General features: G+C 40.0%; 1 protein-coding gene across 3 annotated transcripts in view; it reads right to left on the bottom strand.

Annotated features, from left to right (window-relative positions):
• Positions 1-753: 753 nt before the first annotated feature.
• SLC41A3 (solute carrier family 41 member 3) overlaps positions 754-19,576 on the bottom strand; it is a 40,154-nt gene continuing 21,331 nt past the window's right edge. For all 3 annotated transcript variants that reach the window (XM_063291681.1, XM_063291680.1, XM_063291683.1), the window contains 6 exons: positions 12,795-12,941; positions 7,778-7,922; positions 6,683-6,762; positions 4,024-4,158; positions 2,293-2,441; positions 754-1,535 (listed from right to left, as the gene is read on the bottom strand). In XM_063291681.1, coding sequence (XP_063147751.1) covers positions 1,350-1,535; positions 2,293-2,441; positions 4,024-4,158; positions 6,683-6,762; positions 7,778-7,922; positions 12,795-12,941 — 842 coding nt within the window. In that variant the 3' untranslated portion in view covers positions 754-1,349. The remainder of the gene's footprint in view (positions 1,536-2,292; positions 2,442-4,023; positions 4,159-6,682; positions 6,763-7,777; positions 7,923-12,794; positions 12,942-19,576) is intronic.

Raw genomic sequence — 19,576 nt, 5'->3', positions numbered from 1 at the left:
GTTCCAAGAGGATGTATACCTTTTTTTGTTTAAGGAACCACTTTCTCAACTGCATTCAGTGCAGTTGTCCACATCAGACTGGTTCTTACAATTCTTCTCACTTATAAAGCTGATCAACTGACCCACATTTTGCCTGCTGGATCCTAGAAATTATTAGCTTAATATCTAGCCCGGGGCCACATAATGAAGCCACCCAAGCACTAACTATTATTTATATTTTATTTTTTATGTGTACATTTCTATGACCCATAAAAACAATCATCTCAGTTGACTTCATTGCCTTTGGAACAGCTAAGAGATCACAAAAAGGTATGTCCCTGGCACAGAGCTCATTAAGGCCTGTTCTTCCCAGCACACAGCTGCTACAGACACCAAACTTCATCCTCTGCCGACCTTTAAGGGAGCCTTCAGAATTCAGCTTTTAAATTTAAGCTGGTTATTATTTTCAGATCTTCCTGCACCAGCATGTATGCTTTGCAAGGAGTTTTGCATCGCGCAATGGTAGCACAGTGGAATGGGAAAGAACGGAAGTTCACTGCCTGCCCATTGCTGACTGACGCTTTCCTCTACAACTTTTCTGTCCAAAACACATGTTTTGATCTCATACCAACATACAGTCAGATCATGAACAGTTTCAATATTTAGGTTCCCCCCCCGTTACATTCCCCTGTCAAAGTATAAGCTCAATTCTGCAAAGAAAATACAAACATATGTACACACACACACACAGATACACCATCCCCAAACTGAATATTAGCATACAGACTAAAAAATGTAATGCAAAGCAATACTTCACTGAGTAGGATACCGTTATGCATGAGGTGTCATGGAGCCGAATTTGAGCTATCTTACTGTGAGGCTTTGTTTCCCTCTTTATGTTTAGGAGTCGAGTGGGAACAGTCCTGGACATAATTCTCTCTCATTTTCTTCCTCTTTCTCTGTTGGAACATATAGCAGACAGAAGGCAAAATGCCGCCTTGAAGCCTGGTGGAGACAGTGCGGCGTCTCATCAAGGACACAAGCTCAATCCCACTGAGAATAGGGGTTAGCTTCCTGGTAGCATCAATAGACTGTTCAAACCAGGCCGTTGTAATAACACTCCTTTACCAACTGAAAAACTGATCAGAGTGCTTCACAATCCTTTCCTTGCTGATGCTTCAAAAGCTGTGATACATGATTATACTATGTCATTGGTAGCTCTTTCCAACTTCCAGCTACGCAGTGTTGAGATCAAAAGGGTGGAGATAGCCAACCCATTTCAGTTTAGGGACCTGGATGCCCTCTTTTCAGTACCCTGTTGAACCATTGTGAGAGATTTGCAGGCAGGTTGACACTACAGCAGCAACATTTTAGTTCCCTTGTTTTGGCTTCAACCCATTAAGCAACCAAAGCAAGTAGAAGCAAAGAGCCAGGAAGCCAGTGCCCAGGAGATCTCCCATAGCAGTGAGGTAGGGGATGGAATAATTATCAGGATCCAGACCCTTTCTCCACATTAGTCGCACAATGATGTCAGCCATGTAGAGCAGAATTCCAACCTGCAAGTGGGAAAGAAAACAAGTGCAGTAGTCACCAGCATGCAGCGGTGTCATGATATCTTAATACTGCCATCTATTCCATCAGCTGCAGTAGCTGAAAGGACATACATTCCAAAGCTGAGAGAAAATCTCCCCTCTTCCCAGCTTCTTTCCCCCATTTTCGAGGGGTAAAGTGTGTGTCTGTGTCATTTTGTCAATTGGGATATGTAGGTGAAAGTGGACAGCGAAAGTTACAGCTCAAGGGCTGTCTTGACCAGGATTCCTACAGCTTGGCTACTACTCTTTCGTACCCACCCATACTGTCCCCCAAGTTCTTGCTGCACCAGCAAGCAGAGAATCAAGCAGACTAAGACTGGAATTATGCCCTTCTGCCAGACCATCACGTAGTGTTGCCCCAAAGCCAAAGGAAGAGCAATCCTCATACAGTTTACAGGTCTGCTTGCTGAGCAACGGGAGGGGAGAAAAGGGCAATCAGGCTGAAAGACATTGGAAGACAGTAGCTGCCATCAGGACTGCAAAGCACAGCCATGATAAAATAATGAGAGTGGGGAAATTTTAGCAACCATATTTCTCATTTTAAGGGAAGAGTCACTGCAAAATTTAGGCATTGGTTTGGGTGGGCATGGGTATAAAAGATACCCTCTGTGGATGAAATGTAGACAAAAGTGGGACTTTGGGCTGATGCTCATTGGTAAAAATAAATATATGGCCATCTCCAAAGCTAAATCCCAAATTCTGAAGGTCAGCTTCTGGTTACCTGCAGGAGAGCAGCTATCAGATAAAATGCCACAAAAGTGAAAGTGAGTGCTGTGTGGCCTGCCTGAAGGAGATGAATAGTATAGAGGAACACCAGGTGTCCTGGGATCACTAGCAAGATCAGGACACGAGCTGATTTGGAATTGATGCCTGCAAGAAAGAAAAGATAGTAATTATGGTCACACAGTAAATAAGACCTGAGTTCTTTGAAAAAACATGGTAGGTACTAGTACTTACTGTATTTTAGTGGCCTAGGCAAAGGTTCAGAAGGATCCAAGTTGATGATAATATAATAATAAATTATATAATAAATAATTACATAATAAATTATATAATAAAATTATATAATATATAATATTTATTATATGAATTTAAATTACAGGTGTTCCTCATTTAGTGACTGCCTCATTTAGTGACCATTCACAGTTACAACAGTGATGAAAAAGTAACTTTGTGACCAATCCTCGCATTTATGACCTTCTCAGGTCTGTAAAGCGAAGGAAAGCTGAAGTCAGAACATAAGCACAGTCACAGTTCACTTAGCAACCACTTTGCTTAACAACCGAATTGCTGGTCCCAATTGTGGTCACTAAATGAGGACTACCTGTATATAAATATAATAAACAGTGCTACAAAACAACCATAATAATAATAATAATAATAATAATAATAATAATATGGTTAATAGCAACAACAATAAACAAACAAACAGAGGTCTGGGATGGAATGGAGTAGAATTAGAAACTGTAAAGGTGACAAGTGTATCTGAGAAATGGGAACAAAGGAATGGAGAAGAGAATAATAGGTGAGAGTCAGAGGATGGGGGAACAGGGTGATGGTTAGGAGAGCTGTTAGAGAGAGGTATGTTTGGGCTGCTACTCTTATAATTCCCACAGGAGAGCTTTATTTCCAAAAATTCAAATGGTGATCCTACATACATAATCTTACATTCAAGTCATTCCGTTTCAGTATCAGTTTGAAACTTCCTAAAGCCCCCTAAATCCAACTAGGATTGTAGTACTGTGTGAAGAGACAGTTAAGCTTTCTTCCTATGTCTTCCTATGTCATTTTCTCAAAGAAAATTTATTTGCCCCATCTGGCAAAATATTAAATATTATCACATAGATCTTTCATTGTCACTTTTCCATTACCCTTACCGTTATCCTTATTCCTCATCTAAACAACGCTGTGGGAAATCCAATCGGCAAATTCCATTCTAATAGCAAGGGTACTGATACAGGTATGTGTCCGGATTGGATTAGGTTAGATTAGATTAGATTGGATTTGATTGGGTTGGGTTGGGTGCCGGCCACATGACCACGGAAGTGTCTATGGACAAACGCCGGCTCTTCGGCTTTGAAACAGAGATGAGCACCGCCCCCTAGAGTCGGACACGACTGGACTTAATGTCAAGGGAAACCTTTACCTTCTCAAACTGAAGTAAGGCTCCTCCATGGTGGAACATACCTAAATTGGCATCCCAGTGAAATTTTGTGAGAGATTATGCAAGACACAGAAATATAGGCAAAGCAATTCATTGTGGCTGAAATGGAGAACGACCTTTCTCATTCAGAGGCTTCTGCCCAGTCTGTGGGAGTTGTTTTTCAGATCACCAAATGGCCCAAGGACTTCATGTGGTTAATGGGTACATGTTCCCAGTACAGAGTTATCTGAGATTCTGTAGTCCAGATACGCAAATAACAAGGGACCAGTGGCTAAAACAACTTCCTACCTGAAGTGAAGAAGGTGGTACATGGATTAGGCCAATGCTGCCTCATTTTGTGTGGCAGGACCCCAGGCATGCTCCAGAAGTGCAGAAATGTGGAGATACGGCTGGCTTGGATAGCCACCAAATTGCCCCCAACACCTGCACAGCCAAAGGACAGAACACAATGGTTAACCCTCTGCAAGAGAAAGACAGAAGCCTTGCCCAGAGTCCAGGGGAAGTGCGGGGATGAGTCACTGTGGGAACTTCTACAACAGGGGTGGGCAACCTTTTGATCTCCACGGCCCACAATTAACATTTTGTAGCCAAGGATCGACCAGGGCTGGGGAATCGCTGAGGATATACTGTAAATCCGACAGAGATAGAATTTTCTTTTTTTCATCTTTGGTTTTTGCAGGATTCAGGTGCTGTTCTTTGTTTTAGCGGCTTGCACTGCATTTTCTGGGTGTCTCCTACCACACCACGGCAAGAAATGAAGCTACTAATTTTTGGTAACTGAAGGTGGAAATAGCTCCGGAGCTACTCAGTTCACTCATTCCTGTTCTGAAAGGAAGCTCCTTGTGAAACCATTTAAATACCATTGTACTGTTATATTGTCTTTTTCTCCTTAATGGACTTTATTGTAAGCACACACACACACACACGCAATAGAGAAAGCAGAAGGCAATGTTTAAAATTTAAAATTCCATGAATAAGGCAGGGGGTTTGTCCAATAACAGCCTCACCTGGAAGGGTCCTCAGTACAACTCAGTTAACATGGAAAAGGAGATGCATGGATCTAATACTGGGGATAGTCAATATTTGGCACTTGTCAAGATGTTTTCAGTGTCAGCCTAAATGAGGGATTCAGCAGGCTCAGAGGTTTTTACTTCTTTTGAAATGGGCAGGGTTTTTTCCTGCCTCTTTCAAGGAGGTTAAAACAACTTCACAAGGGATTTGGGGAAGGGATGCAACCTTTTTCCTTCTGCTGACAAATGCAGGTGAGATGAAGAAGAGCCCTGTACCACTGAAAACACTGACACTGGTAGCCTCTCCTCTGCCTCCCACTGTTTTCCAGAGAGAAAGATCTCACCTTCCCCACTCCAAATTCCATGTGGAATTCTGCTCTTCCTTCATTCAGAGTCATTAACTCCCCAGCGCTCACAAACACTTCAAATCTGAAGCAAGTAATGTTTTTATCTCAGCATTTTGCAGCAATTAAGCTTCTGAAGAGTTTTCAAGAACAAGAACTAATTCTTGTGTGAACTTACATCCCCATTATCTGCCCATGCTTCCTCTCCCTCATGCATAAATTGAAAGAAAGGTTTTTCTTCTTCTTTTTTAGCCTGTATAGCATGCTTCATATCTCCTTTCTCCCTACATTATGTCTTGCAGCACACGGTATAACAGCCCTAATCCAAAATCATAATTCAGAAGCAGAGGCAATTTTCACAACGTGACTTAAACGAGAAAGCCCAACCCCTGGGAGTCTCTTCAGCATTTTCAAGGAACACTGTTTTTCCTTCCACTGGAGATGTGAACAGCTGCCACATACGTAACTTTGGCAGGAGTAGCCCTCTCCTCCAGGAAGTATCTGGCACAGCCTGTTTGCTGCAGTCCTGACACCTGCTTTCAATTCTGTTTCTCAGAAATGAATCCAGCCAGAAGGCTCTTGCATTTTTAATCAATTTCAAAGAGAAACATAGGACACTGCAATCACATCGCTCTTCAGAAGGCACTGAGCACAGCAGAGAGAGAATTGACTCCATCCATGCCAGGCAAATTTAGAAGACAAATTTCTTATTTCCAAAGTAATTCAGGTTGGCAAAGTGGAAAGAAGCCACTTCCTTCATTCAGCTGATCAGCTGGGTCCATGGAAACCTTACATTTATACATGTGGGATCTCCCGCTCATTTCTATGACTCCTTAAAGTGATTGTGCAATATCCACTGCATATTGGTGGAACCTTCTTCACACAGATCCTGCTGTGTTTAGACTAATCAAGCTTCTACTTCATTCTTTTATTTTCTTCAAATTGTTATATATGGCCTTCTGTATGGAGATTGCAATGCAGCTTAAAATGGTGTCGGAATCCCAGCATACAACGTGGTATAGCTTAACCATTACAAACTCCATGATCCACTATATCAATAGGTCCATCTCTTGGATGCATACATAAGTGTTATGAATATACACAGCATTTGAAGAATTTAATATTCCAGTAAAAATCAATGTATTTAGGGCATAGGAGCTAGGCCAATGGTCTGTTTAGAGCAGTGTTTCTTCACCTTGGCAAGTTTAAGATGTGTGGACATGAACTCCCAGAATTCTCCAGGTTTAAAGCCATGCAATTTTCCAATCTAGCAGAGTTTTATTATCTGGATGTTGAATTTAGAGTTATTTGAATAAAATGGAGATGTTCTACTACAGAACTGCAATCCTTTTCCTCTTAAGCAGGTAAGTTAAATTACTAAATTGAGAAGGATTTTAATTACTCAATGTACTAATATATCCCCAGACTGAAAATTGCTAAATGATATGATGTACTTTTGTGAGAGAATTGGGCTTTATTTATCTTTCCTATCAATATGTGGAACCCCAGTCTTACAACAATAAAGCAGAAATTATATTTCATTTCATTTCATTTCATTTTCAATCCCTTTATTTTTTAAAAAAATCAGCTTACCATTGATCACTGGAGTGAAAACAGCAATGCCTTCAAAGTTTGGGTTTGTTATAGTTTTGTCCAAAATTAGTCCGCCAAGGCTGTTTCAGAACATAAACATCCATCCATTCATTAGTCTAGTTTACTAATAGTCTAAATATGAATCACTATAATCTGCTCAAGAAGATCTATGATTTCATGTCATTCTCATAAACTAGTGACATATTCTCAAGTAGGAATTCAAACTTTACTGAAGTCAGAGAGGAAAGAAATTTTACTAATAAAACAAGAGTTTCAAACTTGCCCTCAGGAAAGAAAGCATTGAAGGGAAAGGAACACCATATGAAGAGATTTAATGTTAAGACTGTAAGTGTATCTTTGTTTGATTAGATCTAAATTCTATCTGTTTCAACAGATATAGTAGTCAGTCACATGCCAATGGAAAGCCAATGTAGGACATGAACACAGGAGCACCTCCCACTCAAGTTTCTCAGCAACTGACAGTGGAAAAAGTTCTCCCTCTATTATTTATTATTATAGGCCCAAATAAAAACATTGCAGGATGAAAACCTCTTTATTGACGATTATGGATTATAATCTACCATGTTGGTCCAATGTGGGTTGGCAGGTAGATTTTTTAAAAAAAATTATTTTCCAATCCAGGGCTGAGAGTGAGTGACCAGCCCAAAGTTATCCAGCTGGTTATTCATATGTTTTACTTACTTAGGGGATCATCATCACTCAGAGCTTCAAAATTACTTTCTAGAGGCTAATGTTATGAGCTCATGTTTTAAAATATTATGTTAGATAGTTGAACAAACTGAAGGAAGTTAAAAGCTTAAACATTTTTTACTACACCAATTTAAAGATGGTAAGAACTGTAACCTTCTAAGTGGTTTTTATTTATTTCAAATGCCTACAAAACCACCTCCTTTGGTTGCTCAAGGATTCAAATGCAGAAGTTTATTAACAAATAAGATTTCACTAATATATCCCAGATACACAGAAAGAGACTATCCCTGACAAAAGACTAGAGATTAACAAAACACATTATACTGGTTTGTCCATGGTTAGTACACAGCAATGGAGCAAAGCTCCTTCTCCAATGATGATTACCTGCTGATGGCCATTGCAATGATGACTGGCTGCCATCCAGCCTTCAAGACTTCAGCAATGGGAGGACTTTGCCGAGCAATTGCAATCCACAAAGGAATCAAGACAATGAAAATGGCACAGATCATGGGTGATAGGTATCTTACATCTGCCAAGAAAAAAGAAGACCCCAGATTTATATCTGAATTTTCAATTCTGAGGGATTAAATCATGCCTTCATTGTAGGTAAAACCATTCAATGGTTTTCAAGTAAAAACACAGTTGCGGTGATAGACACCCAAGTCCTGTTACTCTCAGAATTATATTAGATGGGTATCCTTTTTCAATCACCTGCTATAATAAATCAACAGGACTAGCTAATATGGGAAATAATTAGAAAATATATTGGACACGAGAATGGAAAACGTTAAACATCAATAATAAGAGTGCCCATCTACCAGAAGAGAAGTGCCTGAAAGATGATAAAATAAAAGTTCAAATATTTGTCTTAACTTTTCATCCAAAGTATCTGCAAGATGGGCTAAAGTTCAGTAATATAAAAGATTACACATACCTGTAATATACTGTAACTGTATATTGCAGCTCTAGCTGCAATAAACAATGGCATCAAACAAAGTCATAATGGCAAGAATTCATCAACAGCAATTCAAAATCCATAGGTTCATGTGGGAAGTGGCTCCTCAGGTCTATTTCAGTGCCTATACCAGTATACAGAACTACTGAGATAATTGTCAGAAGAAAGGGATGATTATAAAAAAAGTTCTTAAGTTCTTGGTAGATTTTCCCATTCAAATGGTAACAGAAGCCAGAGAAGTCAACTTCTATTTTAATAAGTTCAAAATCTCATGATGGATTTATATATGTTGTTTATTTGTTTAGTCACTTCCGACTCTTTGTGACTTCATGGACCAGCCCACGCCAGAGCTTCCTGTCGGTTGTCAACACCCCCAGCTCCCCCAGGGACGAATCCATCACCTCTAGAATATCATCTATCCATCTTGCCCTTGGTTGGCCCCTCTTCCTTTTGTCTTCCACTCTCCCTAGCATCAGCATCTTCTCCAGGGTGTCCTGTCTTCTCATTATGTGGCCAAAGTATTTCAGTTTGGCCTTTAATATCATTCCCTCAACTGAGCAGTCTGGCTTGATTTCCTGGAGGATGGACTGGTTTGATCTTCTGGCAGTCCAAGGCACTCTCAGAATTTTCCTCCAACACCACAGTTCAAAAGCATCTATCTTCCTTCTCTCAGCCTTCCTTATGGTCCAGCTCTTGCAGCCATATGTTACTACGGGGAACACCATTGCTTTAACTATGCGGACCTTTGTTGTCAGTGTGATATCTCTGCTCTTAACTATTTTATCGAGATTTGTCATTGCTCTTCTCCCAAGGATTAAGCGTCTTCTGATTTCCTGACTGCAGTCAGCATCTGCAGTAAACTTCGCACCGAGAAATACAAAGTCTTTCACTGCTTCTACATTTTCTCCCTCTCTTTGCCAGTTATCAATCAAGCTGGTTGCCATAATCTTGGTTTTTTTGAGGTTTAGCTGCAAGCCAGCTTTTGCACTTTCTTCTTTCACCTTCATCATAAGGCTCCTCGGTTCCTCTTTGCTTTCAGCCATCAAAGTGGTATCATCTGCATATCTGAGATTGTTAATGTTTCTTCCAGCGATTTTAACTCCAGCCTTGGATTCCTCAAGCCCAGCATGTCGCATGATGTGTTCTGCGTACAAGTTGAATAGGTAGGGTGAGAGTATACAGCCCTGCTGCACTCCTTTCCCAATCTTAAACCAGTCCGTTGTTCCGTGGTCTGTTCTTACTGTTGCTACTTGGTCGTTATACAGATTCTTCAGGAGGCAGACAAGATGACTTGGTATCCCCATACCACTAAGAACTTGCCACAATTTGTTATGGTCCACACAGTCAAAGGCTTTAGAATAGTCAATAAAACAGAAATAGATGTTTTTCTGAAACTCCCTGGCTTTTTCCATTATCCATCAGATACTGGCAATTTGGTCCCTAGTTTCTCTGCCTTTTCTAAACCCAGCTTGTACATCTGGCCACCTTTTCTTGATCTCTTCTTCTTCTGTTAGGTCCTTGCCATCTTTGTTTTTGATCATACCCATTTTTGCCTGGAATTTACCTCCAATGTTTCTAATTTTCTGGAAGAGGTTTCTTATCCTTCCTATTCTATTGTCTTCTTCCACTTCCGCGCATTGCTTGTTTAAAAATAATTCCTTATTTCTTCTGGCTAACCTCTGGAATTTTGCATTTAATTGGGCATATCTCCCCCTATCGCTGTTGCCTTTTGCTTTCCTTCTTTCTTGGGCTACTTCTCGTGTCTCAGCAGGCAGCCATTTTGCCTTCTTGGTTTTCTCTTTCTTTGGGATGTATTTTGTTGCCGCCTCTTGAACAATGCTGCAAACTTCTGTCCAGAGTTCTTCTGGGACCCTATCTACTAAGTCCAGTCCCTTAAATCTATTCTTCACCTCCACTGCATATTCCTTAGGGATATTAGTGAGCTCATATCTAGCTGATCTGTGGGTCTTCCATAATCTCTTTAGTCTGATCCTAAATTGTGCAAGAAGAAGTTTGTGATCTGAACTACAGTCAGCTCCAGGTCTTGTTTTTACTGACTGTATAGATGTCCGCCACCTTTGGCTGCAAAGGATGTAGTCAATCTGATTTCGGTGTTGTCCATCTGGTGAAGCCCATGTATAAAGCCGTCTCTTATATTTATATATACTGTCACAGAATTAGGCCATTGGTGCCCTTCAGCTGTTTGGATTTCAACTGCCATAAAGATGATGAGAGCTGAAGTACAACAGCCTTGGAGAAAAAAGGCCATGTGTATCTACAAATCACTATGCTGGCTGAAATCCATTTCTTTTAGAATTTTTATTGGCTATAGACTGATTTGTGAGTTATCAGTTGAAATTAAAGCTGCCTATGTTTCTTTTTTTCTTCGTTCATTCCATCGAGTGAGTTCCATCTAGTTCAGCTTCATATTCTCCCATATAAAAAATCCCAGACCAGTATTGAAATTACCTGACTATTCTGCCTAGAATAAGATGATAATAGGATCACAGGGATCTATTTCAAGTTTCTGCATAATGACAACCGATCTTTTCAACCAATGACTGCCCTGACTACCTCAAAGCAAAGGATCCCTCCATCACCTGAAATGGAATATTCCACAGCAGAATAGTTCTCATCTGCAAGAAGCCCTTCCCCACAGTTTTCTTCCATTGGTTAAATTGCTCTAGTCTGCCCTCTCACCTAGAGATAGCCAGTTAAGCTGAGCTATAAATAGGATAATTATTACCATCTTAGCCCGTTTCCCCATAAATGGGCTGCAAGAAATGAATTTATCAGTTCCCTTTAGTTAGTCCCAGTCCCATTTTCTCCCTTTCTGAAGAAGCATAGCATTGGAATGATCTGTAAAAGGGCAGGAGGCTTAATAGAAGAGAAAGACAAGAATGCTGGGCCAGCAGAAAACATACATGAGTCAGAAGCAGAAGGGAGGAAGCTTCAGAAACCCCTTGAAGCAATCTGAAGCGTGCCAAACATTTGATACGCTAGTAATCTTTCTTATAAGATTCTGCATCTGCTCTTTGAAATTGGCCCAAAGCTGGGCTAGTTGCAACACAATCTTCAGTTAATGTGGCAGAAGAATAATTCTGGAAATGTGCTTTTCGTTTTTCCGCAAAAGATGCTGTCAAAGCCTCAAGCCAGCAGGATGAAATCACAAAGTTGCATTCATCATAAAGCAAGGTACCCAGAAAAGAAATACAGCTTTAATAAATTTAAAAATAAGCAAGGTTGAATTTGACAAGATCCAGTATCAGGGGACAGGAGCTTGCAGTTTGATTCTGAGGAAGCAAGTGGAAGGGCTGGATATCTCTGCTTGTTTTATGAGTGGTGGATGGAAGGGGGAAAACGCTTGAGACACCCAAACAAGCTCTCGGCTTTTGGTAGCAGGACTGTTTACATACTTTTCAAATCCCTCTTCTATTATTAGAGATACAGAACACCATAACTCTTTGCATCCTTCAACGTTTTAATATTTTGCAGAATATGTGTTCCAGGAGCAGCTTGGGGTAGGGAACGAGATTGTCTCCAAAATTAATTTTTAGAACAACTCATGAGGTAGGCCTGGCTGAGAGAAATGGCCTATCCCATGTTATCCAGGGAGTTTTATCAATGTGTTTTTTGGGTCACATCTCATTACACATCAGCTCTCTGAGCTCTGAAATGCATGAGTGTGGTACTAGGGGTGCATTACGATGTCCCCTCCTTTTACTAAGATGTGGCATGTTTGCTGCCTTTGAAAGAAAGAACGGGATCTAGTAGCGACAAGTAGCCCATATGATCTGCTCTCATTTTCAAATTATAACTTGGCCTGCTATTGTTATACTCTTCTAAAGAAAAAAAAAATTACCAGCCTGAAAATAAAATACAAGCCTACAATCCAGCCAGCCTTCAAAGTACTTTCTAGGTCGCTCAAAACCATCTACCTGTGCTTCTACCACTTCAGAATAAGACACTTTCATGCTTCATATAAAGGAAGGATGGCATAGGGCTGATTTACATATATATAAAGTGTCTTGCCGTAAAGATAGACTAATTAAAGCTGAAGAGAAGATGGAATTTGGACATGCTTTAAGTTGTTTGCCAGTTTAAATCTGCCAAAATATTATTTTCTATACAGCTTATACTGGCCCAGAAATCTATTCTTACTAAGATAGGATTAGATAATTTCCAGGATATTTGGAGCCCAAGAATTTTGATGCTTATTTGTTGTTTCTACTGGTCAAAGAACCTTACTTTCTCTGCATTGGTTATCTGCCTTTTAATGAATGAACTACGGTCTTCAGTGAGTTTTCCAGACAGAAGAAAGTTGTCCACTACTGCATTCAGCCTAGCAAGGCATCTCCCATTGATACGGATGGCTATTCGGAAATAGACTCTTTTGTAATGTACTGAGCTTGCTGCCGAGTTCCTAGGCTTCTCTCTCTAACATACCTGTGTATCTGAAGAGAGTACTGCTAATGCCAGCCAGCAGGGAAAGAGTAATCAAATCTCCAAGGCTTGCAGCTATGGGAGTGGCAACATTATCTGGGTTTATCCCAACCTTTCTTGCTCCAATGATCACACCAATCATCACCAAACCTAGGAAAGAGATACACCACAGATTTAGAAAATTTCCAACAAATCTACAAAATATCAGAAGTTCAGAACGCCCCAGGACTTCTCTGTGCTCTCCCAGAGGCCACATTGCTAGAAGCAACAGGGTGGTTTGCCAGGGTCTTGTAAGCATGGAGAGATGAGAGAATAATACAGATTTGGAACTGGAAAAAAAATAGACAAAAAAAAAGAGCTCCAAAAGGAGGTCATTGTGACAATTGGAAAGTATCAGCAGAGACTGTAAATAATTCTGCATAATTTTTAAAATATCCACCCCCATTTTTCACATTGCAAAACTTAAAAGCCAAGCAAAATGAGTATATTAATTACTTAATGTACTCATTTTGGGGGACAGGGGAAGAGAGTCTCCACAACTGCATAGTTATGCCATGGAAAAAGGATCCTTTGCTGAATTATAGCTTCCAGGAGTCCTCTCCATGAACCATGCTGGCTAGGCCACTGGGAACCGCAATTCAGTAACATCTGAAGGGCTACCACTTCCCATCCTTAATAGATCCTGGCTTCTATCACATTCATACATTGTTTCATACATTGCATTTTATTCTTTATACTTCTCAGCTCTTTCTTTTTAACTATCTTATCGACTTCATCAGAGCATGACTAGGTTAGACTTTGATTTCCTTTAGACCCATTCAACTCTTTCTTCAGATATTTGATTCTAATTCATTCTCTCTATATGATCAAGTGTACTTCTTGTGTACCTATTACTCACTTCTGTATTCAATCCACATTCATTTAGCACCCATTCATTCTTGATCCTATCTTATTTTACCACACATACTTCTTTAGTACCCCATTCAGCTTATTTTTATGATATGCATTTATCTCCAACTCTCAATTCCATATTACAAAGCAGACAGCACACTCATGTACTCAGGCATTTTTGGTTTTTTCCCACAAATGTGCTTTCCTAACAACAGACCACATACTACCCACTGTCTTTCTACCAACATTTGCTTGTCTTCAAATTTCTCCATCCATTTTCCCATCTTTAATATACATTCTACCAATGTACATAAAATTCATTTACTTGCACTAGGTTTTTGCCATTTATGTACAGTATGCAATGGTTCACACTGCTTTCCTTGTCAAACAGAATAACCGTGTTCTTTGATAAATTAATTTTCAGATCCATATTTCTTATTGTATCATTTGCTGCAGAGCATCTCAATTCTCAGCCAACCCACAGCATTGTCTCCGTACAAAAAGTACAGGTATCTTCATCCCCCAACTGACACTCTTCAACCATCCTCACTAGCTTTCCTGTTGTTTGAGACCCAGGGTTCCGGTGGGGAATGGTGGACTAAGCAGCTGTACCCGTGGGCTTAGCAGGCAGAGTTGACATTGCAGCAACTTTTTTCAGGCTCAGGCAGGTTCTCCTGAAGCCCAGAAATTTTTTCCGGATAAAGGAAAACACCTGGAATCACCCCATCTGTCCTCTGGATGGCTGCTTGCAGCCAGAAGATTGCAAACAGCATTCGGCTGATAAGAGCTACCCGGGAGGCGGGGACGTCATCACTTTCCAAGCCGTGCTGTAGCCTTAAAGGGACACTAAGGCTGGCCACCCCATTTCTAAATCACCAATTTATGTTTTTTTTTTTTAAAGTATGCATACCCTAAGAGAGGCCTTCTACAGCATGGAGAAGCTGGCTCTCTTGCTGCTTATCATTATTTTTGGGATTACTTTTTTTTAAAAAAATCTTTTTTAAGTTTTGGAATTTGTTTTCCTTCCAAATATAAAGGAGGACTGAGAGTAAACAATTGTCTTCCTATTATTATTTTTGTATTAAATTTGAAGATATTAACATTTTCCTACACATTGAATTGACTGATTTGAACCTTCAGCTTTCTGTTTTCATTTTCCCTTGGGAACTGTCTGTTTATCTCACTTTTGTTTGCATAAATACATTTTGGAACTTTTTCATATCCTCCACTTTCACTGGTTAAGCTCCTGGGGGCGCCATAATATATTGCGTGAGACATGGAGGATTTTAAACAGGTTTTTTCTGACTTCCACCAAGATTTTAAACAGATTTCTTCTGACTTCTACCAAGCTTTTATGCAACATATTCAGGACATAGTGGAAAATATGAGATTTAAAATGTGCCATCAGGTTGGGGATGTGGTGGATGAAACTGAGGAATTTAACAGCAACATAAATGTTTCTTTTAAGAGTGAGATTGGAATTTTTGTTGAGATGCTAGATGAAGATCGGATAGTGGACTTGGAGAAATTTAAGGGAGAGAGAGATCTGCAAGCCATAAGTGAGATTGACTTTCTGGTGGAATGCCATGAAAAGAAGTTGGAATGTTTGAGGGGGGCAGTTGGGCTGTTTGATTCTCTTAAGAGAAAAGCTCTGTGTACATTGTGGGGATATGTAAATGCTCTGGTTTATTTTGAAGTCAGATAAGGGTTCAAAGACGCTTATTTGGTTTGCTTTAAGGGTCTGATTGATGTCATTTGCTTTTGAAGATTTGGATTAAGATTATTAGGGTAAAAAAATAAAAAAAATGTTAACTTGGATGGAAGATTACTAAAACTCTTAGATTTTCTGTTATTGTACTTGATAATACATGTGCTTTTTAATTTGATTCTTATTTTAGTAGACAGAAATGTACAGAATAATGGTAGGAAGGGAATAATTAAATATGTGTTATCTTTTGGAGGGGAGAAAGATGTTTAGGAGGTCTATATGATTTTTTTTAATTTTAATGTAAGGGGGAGGAGTAACTGTACTTAGTGATTTTTATTATGTGCCAAAGTGGAATGATTTATAGAAATAATGTGGTTTTGGTTTAATATAGAGTAAGAGATTGATTATGGAAATTTTTCTATACCCTTGCTGTTAAAAGTTGGAAGCCACATCTTTTTGTAAATTTGAAAAAAAAAAATCTCTTGTGTTTTTGTACCTTTTTAGTTTTTTTTATTCTTTGTAGTTTTTTGTGTTTTTTGTGTAGTTTTTATTCTTCTCTTGAAACCTAATAAAATTTATTAATAAAAAAAAGCTAGCTTTCCTTATACATTAATCTATGTTGTTGTTGTCATGGTCCTTCAAGTCAGCCTTGACTCCTGATGACTACACAGATAGGTCCATGCAGTGTTCTAGGCAACATTTTCAAAGTGGTTTGCCAATATGTTTTTACAATTGAGAGAGAGTGGCTGGCCTAAAGTCACCCAGCTGGCTTTGTGCCCAAGGGAGGACTAAAACTTAGCTTTCCCCTGTCTTCGTCCAGCACCTTTAACTACCACACCAAACTGGCTCTCTTAATTAATCAATCCGCCCAGAGTTCATAGGAGATGGGCAGCAGAGAAATTTGATAAATAAATAAATAAAAATAATCCATAGATACATTAAATAACCAAAGGGACATCATACATCCTTGTCACACTCCCTGCTCAATGTTTACCCATTTGCTGAGAAATCCATTTATTGTTATTCATGCTTTACTTCCTTCATACATTGGTCTTACTGCATTCAGCATCCAACTTTCAACTTTATGCTTGCTCAAAAATCCCATAATTCAAGACTACTCATTTTATCATATGTTTTCTCTAAATCAACAAATGAATGCACAATAAACTTTATCTCAAATGTTTCTCAATGACCTGATGAAGAACAACAATCTTATCTGTACACATCCTGTCTGGTATAAAGCTGTAATGCACTCCCCAAAATTTGTTCTCTGTCACTTCTTTGGCTTGCTAGCCCAGAAAAAAGTGGGCCTTCACCTTAAAACACTGTTGCTCCATTCTTTCTTTGTGTTTATACACCAGCATTTCTCATGTGAAGTATAACAGCTTATTTCTTCCTCTTTTTAAAAAGTCTTATGCTGCTCTCTTGTGGAAGACCTGTACATGTCTTGGAGCAACACACTTTTATGATTAAACCATATTTCAGGAATAAGGACGCATAATCCTGACAGGATAGAAAAAAAGTCTTAAAATGAAAATGAAACATCAGTAACAAGAATTGTGTAAATCTGAGACATGGGCAGAGTTTTGCCAAAGCAGAATAAGTGATCCCAGGAGAAGCAACGGAAGGTGGTATATAAGATTTGAGTAAAGAGTAAATAAATTGAAGGTGAGACTGCTTTCCTAAAAATCCCTGCATAAAGCCATTAAGCTGAAGCTGCTTGCAAGCACACAAAGGAGCCATTCTGTGAGAAAATGATTCATTTTGTATGATATTAGTATTTTCAAAAGATACAGAAGAATGGAAAATGGTAGCTCCTATCTCTATGGAACTGATTCAGAATATATATCTGTCAGTGATAGTGTTCCTATCACTTGTGCACAACCAAAAATATCTCTCAAACGTGAGTGTCCATTCAGGTGAGGGTTACTTTACTTTAACAATGTCATTTGGTTGGATCCTAGGGTTGTGCATTCAAGTATTTTTCTCCCCTGCTGTCACACTGAATATTGCAATTGAGGTCTTTTGGAACTGCACCCATGGCTTTGGGGAGCCGCATCGCAAGAGGTGTACCTGTGAGACCAGGCCAGATGGACCACTGGTCTGGCTGTCAGCCCTGGCTCATTCAAGCATTCACACAATGACAGTCAGGAGACCTGGGTGCTTTAACTGTTTTAATGAAGCGAAATGATCAGGACAAGAGTAAAGCTGCGAATGGAGAAATCCCGCTAAAACATACATTTAAAACTACATTCCCTTAATTGCTTTCTTTTCCTTCTTCCCACGGCAGTATGTCACCCCCCTTCCCATCCAGGTGGTGTTGTTGGTGTATCTCTACTGACTGGCCTTAATGTGTACCACCATAAATCTCTAGCCATAATAATGCAATTCACACTCCATCCCAACATCCCCTCCCATCTGGCGACAGAGAGTCTGACCCAGTGATAAGGAGGCAATGGAAGATGCTCCGATAAGGGGTTCTGTGAAGGGGTTCTTTTGGTCGGAGGAATCTGACATATCGCCCCCCCCCCGAAAATGTTTAACCTAATACAGAAGAAAAAAAAATGAAGGGAGGGAAAAACTGTTAGTAAGGAGAGGGCTTGGAAGGGTACTTTAAGTGAAATTTCTTTGTTAAAAGGGGAGCATTCACATGATTTGCATCAACCCATTCAGGGTCTAGAAAGTGTTTCCACTTGATTAAGTACTCCAAGGTTTTGCGATAGAGACGAGAGTCCAGGATTTCTTTGACTTTGAAATGTTGATGGCCATCAATCATGATGGGTGGAGGGGTTGGTGCAGGCTGGTGCCACTTAGAATTCTTGGGAGCTGGTTTAAGTAAGCTGCAATGAAAAACGGGATGAAGTCGTTTAAGAGTGGAAGGGAGTTGCAATTGTACAGTTACAGGATTAATGATTTTAACAGTGGAAAAAGGACCAATGAATTTAGGTGCCAATTTCTTTGAAGGTTGCTGGGAGCATAGGAATTTGGTGGAAAGATAAACCAAGTCCCTCCACTTTCATTTTCCACTCCAGGCGTCTGTGTCGGTCAGCAAATTTCTTGTAGGTGGAGTGGGCATGATCCAGGGCTTGATGAATGACTGGCCAGTCAGTTGCAATTTGAGCAGCCCAGTCAGCCACTGAACAATCAGGGAGAGCCTGGAGTTGTAGCTCAGGGATTGGAACAAAGTCCTGGCCATAGACAATGCAGAAGGGGGAAAATCCAGTACTTTGGTGAGCCACATTGTTGTAAGCAACCTCAGCAAAGGGGAGCAGATCAACCCAATCATCCTGTTGGAAACTAATGTAGCAATGGAGGAATTGCTCAAGAGTAGATTGAGCTCATTCAGTAGATACATCCGTTTGCGGATGGTTAGACGAGCTGAGGGATTGTTGAACGCCAATTAATTTTAAAAAAGAGCGCCAAAATTTGGCAGTGAACTGGATGCTGTGGTCTGAGATCATGCAGTCGGGACATCCGTGGATCCTACAGATGTGAGTTAAAAACATTTTTGCGAGTTGCGGGGCCATTGGAATTTTGGCGCAAGGAATGAAGTGGGCTTGTTTTGAAAAAAGGTCAATTACAGTCCAAATAACGGTTTTATTTTTACTCCCTGGCAAGCCTACAATAAAATCCATGGCTATTTCCTTCCATGGGGCTTTGGGGGAAGCGACCGACTGCAAAAGCCCCTGCGATTTCCCCCCCTTTCTTTTTGAAAGAGCGCATCCATGGCAACAGGTGATGTAGGTGCACACGTCAGTGCGGAGGGAGGGCCACCAAAATTGCCACCAAATCAAGTGAAGGGTTTTTGTGAAAGCAAAATGTCCTGCAGTTTTACTGTCATGGGAATGGTGTAAAATTGTTTCGCGCAGTTTCAGGCACGTAGATTTGTTGTTGCAATACAAGACGTTGTCAATTTCAGTTAACTGAGCTTTGTTACATTGTAGCCAAGAATCATTAGGGAGCGCCTGGAGCAGTTCCTCTTTTAGGTCTGGCTGTACTTTTACTTTCCTGGCTGCCACTTGTTTGCACATTACGCAAGCCATTCCAAGCTGCTTTTGGGAAAAAAACTGTGTCTACCACTTCTGACTGCGTGGTATTGTATTGGGGAAGGTGAGAAAGAGTGTCTGCTAGAAAATTCCTTTTCCCAGGAAGGAAATTAAGGGTAAAATTAAAGCGGCTAAAAAAT

This window comes from Candoia aspera, chromosome 2 (assembly GCF_035149785.1).
Source record: "Candoia aspera isolate rCanAsp1 chromosome 2, rCanAsp1.hap2, whole genome shotgun sequence".
Classification (NCBI taxonomy): domain Eukaryota; kingdom Metazoa; phylum Chordata; class Lepidosauria; order Squamata; family Boidae; genus Candoia; species Candoia aspera.
Note: the sequence above shows the minus strand (reverse complement) of the source record. Positions and strands in the feature narration are given on the sequence as shown.